At 56.4% G+C, this 6,000-nt stretch overlaps 1 protein-coding gene across 1 annotated transcript in view; it reads right to left on the bottom strand.

The window, feature by feature from the left end:
* Positions 1–597: 597 nt before the first annotated feature.
* PNPLA7 (patatin like phospholipase domain containing 7) overlaps positions 598–6,000 on the bottom strand; it is a 182,873-nt gene continuing 177,470 nt past the window's right edge. Inside the window, exons 35-36 of the mRNA XM_054393395.1 lie at positions 2,939–3,042; positions 598–1,299 (exon numbers count right to left, since the gene is read on the bottom strand). Coding sequence (XP_054249370.1) covers positions 1,219–1,299; positions 2,939–3,042 — 185 coding nt within the window. The 3' untranslated portion in view covers positions 598–1,218. The remainder of the gene's footprint in view (positions 1,300–2,938; positions 3,043–6,000) is intronic.

The raw sequence follows: 6,000 nt of genomic DNA, 5'->3' as shown, positions 1-6,000 counted from the left end.
AACCTCTTTGTGACCTCTTTGCAGGTCACAGATTGCATTGGGTTGGAAGGGAGCCTCAAAGGGCATCTTGTCCAACCCCCCTGAAGGCAGCAGGGACATCTCCAACTAGAGCAGGCTGCCCAGGGCTACATCAAGTCTGATCTTAAATGTCTTCAGGGACAACCACCTCCCTGGGCAACCTGTTCCAGTGTCTCCCCAGCCTCACTGTGCAGAACTTCCTCCTGATGTCCAACCTAACTCTGCCCTGCTCCACTTTCAAACCATTGTCCTCTTGTCCTATCCCCACAGCCCTTCTGAGCAGTCCCTCCCCAGCCTGCCTGCAGGTCCCCTGCAGATATTGAAATGCAGCTCTAAGGTCTCCCTGGAGCCTTCTCTTCTCCAGCTGAACAGCCCCAACTCTCCCTGCCTGGCCCCACAAGGGAGGCTCTCCAGCCCTCTGATCACCTTTGTGGCCTCTCCTCTGGACCCTCTCCAGCAGGTCTCTATCTCAGTCTGACACAAGCAGAGGCAAGTTGGGCTCTGAGCTGTTGACACTTCATGGGACCCAACACAAAGCACCAAGCAGACTCTTCAGCAGAAGAACTTTTATTTCACAGGACAAACACAGCCAAGGAGTGATTCCAGAGTTGCCCAGAGCTCCATGAGCCATCAGTGAATGTTCTGCTGGTGGCTTGAGGACACAGGCTCTAGAGCTAGCAGTCACACAGTCAATGGCTTAGGCTTAGATTTCAAGTGCAATGTGTTCAGACTTGCTCCTGTCAGAGCACTGCTCACGAGCAGGAGGCTGAAAGCCACTGAGGAGTTAGAGTTACCTGATTGCTGGGAAAGAAAGGCAGCTGGCACCACAGAGCCCTGCATGGCAGGAGAAGGTCCCTTTGGCCCTTTGGCCTTCACAGCAAACCAGCAACCAGAGCACCTGGCAGCAGAGCTCCAGCAGTGCCTCCCTGCACGTCCCCAGCATTGTCCCCTCGGCCAGGCTCAACAGCCAGCTGCAGGAGGGAGCATGGCACATGTCAGCCCCCCTGCATAGGAGGTGCAAAGGGGCTTGGGCAGAGATCTGTGCGTGGTGCTGGCAGCTGAGTGCCCCCCAGGCTGTCTGCAGAAGGACCAAAGCCTGCTTCACTGCCATGGGGTTTGGTTAATACTCAGAAAATAGAGCTGGCTGCTGCCAGCACGGAGGGGCTGAGCTCTCAGGCAGCAGGCTTGGATCTGCTGAGCCTAGCCTGGCTCTCCTGTGCTGCTGGCCTGGCCCTCTGCCTTGGGGAGGTTCCTGCGCTGTCTTATCTGCATGTCTTCATCCTGGCAGGACAGACAGACAGACAAGAGAGCACAAATTCAGCATCCTCTCTGAGCTGCAGGAAATCTGTCCTCTTCCCCTCCACCTCTTCTGTGCCCACCAACCACTACCCACAGGCAACCAGCCAGCAAACAAGACCTTCATGCCATCACTCCAAGCACTGAAGCCATCTTACAGCCTCACATGGGCAGCTCCCCAGGCTGGGCACCTTCCCACACCACTGAGGAGCTGCCCAGCACAGCAGGCAGCTTCCCCTGTTACACCTGCCAGCCACTCTAGCTGGGTCAGAGCAGCAGCAACACAACCCTGCCAAGCTTTGCTTCTCAGCCTGTCTGGCCTCAATGCAACTTTCCCTCATGCTGTGAACCTGATGTCCCCCAGGACCAAACAGCTTTGGCTGGAAGGGACCTCTGCAGGAGGTACTCCAATTTTCTGCCCTAAGCAGGGCTACCTCTACTGCCAGAGCTGATTCAGGGCATCTGTTTGGGATTCCAAAGGATGGAGTTCCCAGCACCTCCCTGCACAGCCCAGTGCAGCTCTCAGCCATGCTCACTGGGAACACTTCCCCATGCCAGGGAGGATTCACTCCCCTGGAGCACACCGAGTCTGTCACCTCCTGTCACTGCTCTGCATCTCTGCTGCTGTCTTCTCCACAACCACCTTGCAGGCAGGTGCCAGCAGCTCTCCAAGATGCAGAGAGCAGCTCCCTCAAGCCTCTCCTCATGCCAGACACTCTGCAGCCCTGACCCACCTGGGGAGCAGGCCCAGGAGCATGGCCAGCTCCTAACCATGACCAACTCCTAACCATGGTCAGCTCCTAACCATGACCAACTCCTAACCATGACCAGCTCCTAACCATGACCAACTCCTAACCATGGCCAGCTCCTAACCATGGCCAGCTCCTAACCATGGCCAGCTCCTAACCATGACCAACTCCTAACCATGGCCAGCTCCTAACCATGACCAACTCCTAACCATGGCCAACTCCTAACCATGGCCAGCTCCTAACCATGACCAACTCCTAACCATGGCCAGCTCCTAACCATGGCCAACTCCTAACCATGGCCAACTCCTAACCATGGCCAGCTCCTAACCATGACCAACTCCTAACCATGGCCAACTCCTAACCATGGCCAGCTCCTAACCATGGCCAGCTCCTAACCATGGCCAGCTCCTAACCATGGCCAGCTCCTAACCATGGCCAACTCCTAACCATGGCCAGCTCCTAACCATGACCAGCTCCTAACCATGGCCAGCTCCTAACCATGACCAGCTCCTAACCATGGCCAACTCCTAACCATGGCCAGCTCCTAACCATGGCCCGCTGCTGCCACGTGTGGCACCACCACAGAGAGCCCACCTGGACAGGGGGAGCAGGACTCACCTGATGTGTGTCCCACCTGAGAAGCAAACTCAGGCCTGCACAGGTCTGCTCAGCAGGCCCCTTCCAGGTGCAGCCTCCCTCCTGCCACCTTGCACCCACCACTCACACTCACCACTCACATCCAGCACTCACCACTCACCCCAGCACTCACCACTCCCACTCACCACTCACACTCACACTCTCACCACTCCCACTCACCACTCACACTCACCCCCAGGCAGCACACAGGCCCTCTCCCTCCCCAGGGCACTCCGTACCGAGTCAGAGTCTTCTTCCACCTGGCTGCTGATGAAATCAATGTAATCATCCTTCTGGGTGTCCAGAACTTCCTCCTCATACTCAGTCTGGTAGTCTGACTCATCTGGGGAGAGAAGAGAGGCAAACCCTGGGTTTAAGTGGCACCAGGCAGAGACAACTGGCAGAGGAGTGCCAGCTGCTGAGCACAGGGCAGGGTGACTGCTGCCCAGCCCTCTGCAGCTCACTGCCAGCAGCTCTCCAGCCAGGGCACAGAACAAGCTGTGGCCTCCATGTGTCCTGAGCCCTGCAGAACCTGAAGAGCCTGGAGCAAGAGCAGCCACCTGTCTGTGGTACTCTGGTGGGCACCAGCTCCCCAGCCTGGCAATGGGGAGATGCTCCCTGGTGAATGCTCTCCATGCAGCAGTGGCTGCCTCCCACCCATCAGTCCAGACAAGTCCTGCAGGACACCCTCAGAGATTTCTATGAGCTACCAATCCAACTCCCCCTGGACTCACTGCTCATAGGATCACTGGAAACAGACTTCCAGGTACAGGGTGAGGTCTTCCTGGGGTGGAGATGACAATTCCATGTCTCCCAACCTCAGATCCACTGGGGACAGTGACATTTACACTCCCCTCCTCCCCACAGGGGACAATCCCCTGCTCTCTGCAGTGTCCCTTAACACAATGCAGAATGGTCCAGGCCAGAAAGGACCTCCAAAAGCCACCCAGTCCAACCTCCCTGCACTCAGCAGGAACATCCCCAACTCAATCAGGTTGCCCAGGGCCTCATCCAGCCTCGCCTTGAATATCTCCAGGGATGAGGCCTTAACCACCTCCCTGGGCAACCTGTTCCAGTGTTCCACTACCCTCATGGTGCAGAACTTGTTCCTAACATCCAATCTAAATCTGCTCTGCTCCAGTTTGAAGCCATTGTCCCTCATCCTGTCACTGCAGACCCTTGCAAACAGTCTCTCTCCATCCTTCCTGTAGGCCCCCATCAGGTACTAGAAGGCTGCTGTCAGGTCTCCCTGGAGCCTCCTCTTCTCCAGGCTGAAGCCCAAGCTCCAGGGAAGCCCAAGAGCTGTGCACACTGAGGCAGGGCCCCAGCAGCAGGACATGACCCCAACCCCCCAGGTCCCAGCATGAAGCCTGCTCCCAGGCAATGAGATCCATCAGGGAGGAGTCAATGCCTCTGCCAGCACCTGGAGATCACTTCAGGGGCTGGGAAATGGACAGCAGTAGAGCCACCTGCCAGCAGAATCATGGAATGGTTTTGGTTGGAAGGGACCTTTAAAGGTCATCAAGTCCACCCCCCTCCAGCCAGCAGGGACATCTGCACCTAGAACAGGTTGCTCAGGGCCCCAAACAACCTCATCTGGAATGGCTCCAGCCATGGGACATCTCCCTCCTCTCTGGGCAGCCCAAGCCAGGCTCTCAGCACCCTCAGTGCCAAACATTTCTCCCTTCTCTCCAGCATCAATCTCCCTCTTTTACTTCAAACCATCACCCCTTGGCCTGTCACAACAGGCCCTGAGAAAAAGTCTGTTCCCAGTTTTCAGACTGTCCCCTTTGAGCCCTGCAAGGCCACCAGAAGGTCTCCCTGGAGCCTTCTCTTCTCCAGGCTGCACAACCCCAACTCTCTCAGCCTGGCCTCAAGCAGAGAGCTTCCAGCCCTGCCAGCACTGCTGTGGCCTCCTCTGGCCCTGCTCCACCAGGTCCCTGTCTGTGCTGTGCTGAGCACTCCAGAGCTGCCCCAGCACTGCAGGGGGGGTCTGAGCAGAGCACAGCAGAGGGGCAGAATCCCCTCCCTGCCCCTGCTGCCCACACTGCTGGGGCTCAGCCCAGGACAGGCTGGGGCTGGGCTGTCAGTGCTTGGTGCTGCCTCATCTCCAGCCTCTCACCCCCCAGCACCCCCAAGTCCTTCTGCACAGGGCTGCTCTCCTTCCCTGCCCCATGTGCAGGACCTTGCCCCTGGCCTTGCTGAACCCCACAAAGGGCACAGAGGCTTCCTCCAGCTTTGTGAGGTCAAGGTCATAGAACCACCCAGGTTGGAAGAGACCTCCAAGATCCTCCAGTCCAGCCTCTCACCCAGCCCTACCCAATCAACCAGACCATGGCACTGTGTGCCCCATCCAGGCTTCTCTTGAACATCTGAGGTCCCTCTGGCTGGATCCTGCCCCTCAGGTGTGCTAACAGGACTGACTCTCTCCCACAGCAACCCAACACTCCACAAATGTGCTGGGGCAGAGACCCAGCCCCAGGACACCTCCCAGCACAGCAGCAGGCACTGCAGAGCCACATTGCCCCCAGGCATGAAACCAAGGCATGGAGGCAGCAGAGCCAAGCAGTCCCTTCCTTGGCACAGCTGCTGGCACACAGCTGTTCAGAGTGCCAGGCAATGCATTAAGGGGGCAGAATGTGTTTGTTTTGGTTCCTCTGACACCCTTCTTTGGCCACTTCCACACCAAACTCTGGGCTGCTCTGAGCTGCTGAACAGGACCTGCTCCTCAGCCCACTGGGGAAGGAAGTGGCTGGGGTTTAAATCAGGCTCCTGATGAAAGATTGCTCTTGGGAACAGCCAAAAGCATCTGCTCCATGCTGAGGACAGCAGCACAGCCTGTTCCCCACAACAACTACAACCAACTGCTGAGCACTGCCACTAAGGACATTTGGTCTTCTTTTTTATCTTTTCTTATTTAATCTTTTCTCTTTTATCTAATTGTCTTTTTTTTTTTTAATCTTTTTTTTTCAATCTTTTTTTCCTCCCCTGTGGATCAGTTTATATCAGTTTATAAACCATCAGTTTATACTAAAAACTACTTGTTTATACCAAACCCACTCCTGAGAATCTTTGCTCAAACACAGCAGAGGAAACTGGAAACTCAGCTGGAGAGGAACAAACAGCACAAAGAGTGAGAAGTTTTGGAGTGAGGCCAGAGGAGGCCACAAGGATGATCCAAGGGCTGGAGCAGCTCTGCTGTGAGGCCAGGCTGAGGGAGCTGGGGAGGAGAAGAGAAGACTCCAGGGGCACCTCAGAGCTGCCTTCCAGTACCTGAAGGGATCCTGCAGGAAGGCTGCAG

Source organism: Indicator indicator, chromosome 28, assembly GCF_027791375.1.
Source record: "Indicator indicator isolate 239-I01 chromosome 28, UM_Iind_1.1, whole genome shotgun sequence".
NCBI classification, from domain to species: domain Eukaryota; kingdom Metazoa; phylum Chordata; class Aves; order Piciformes; family Indicatoridae; genus Indicator; species Indicator indicator.
The sequence above is the reverse complement of the archived record's forward strand: the minus strand, read 5'-3'. Positions and strand labels throughout refer to the sequence as shown.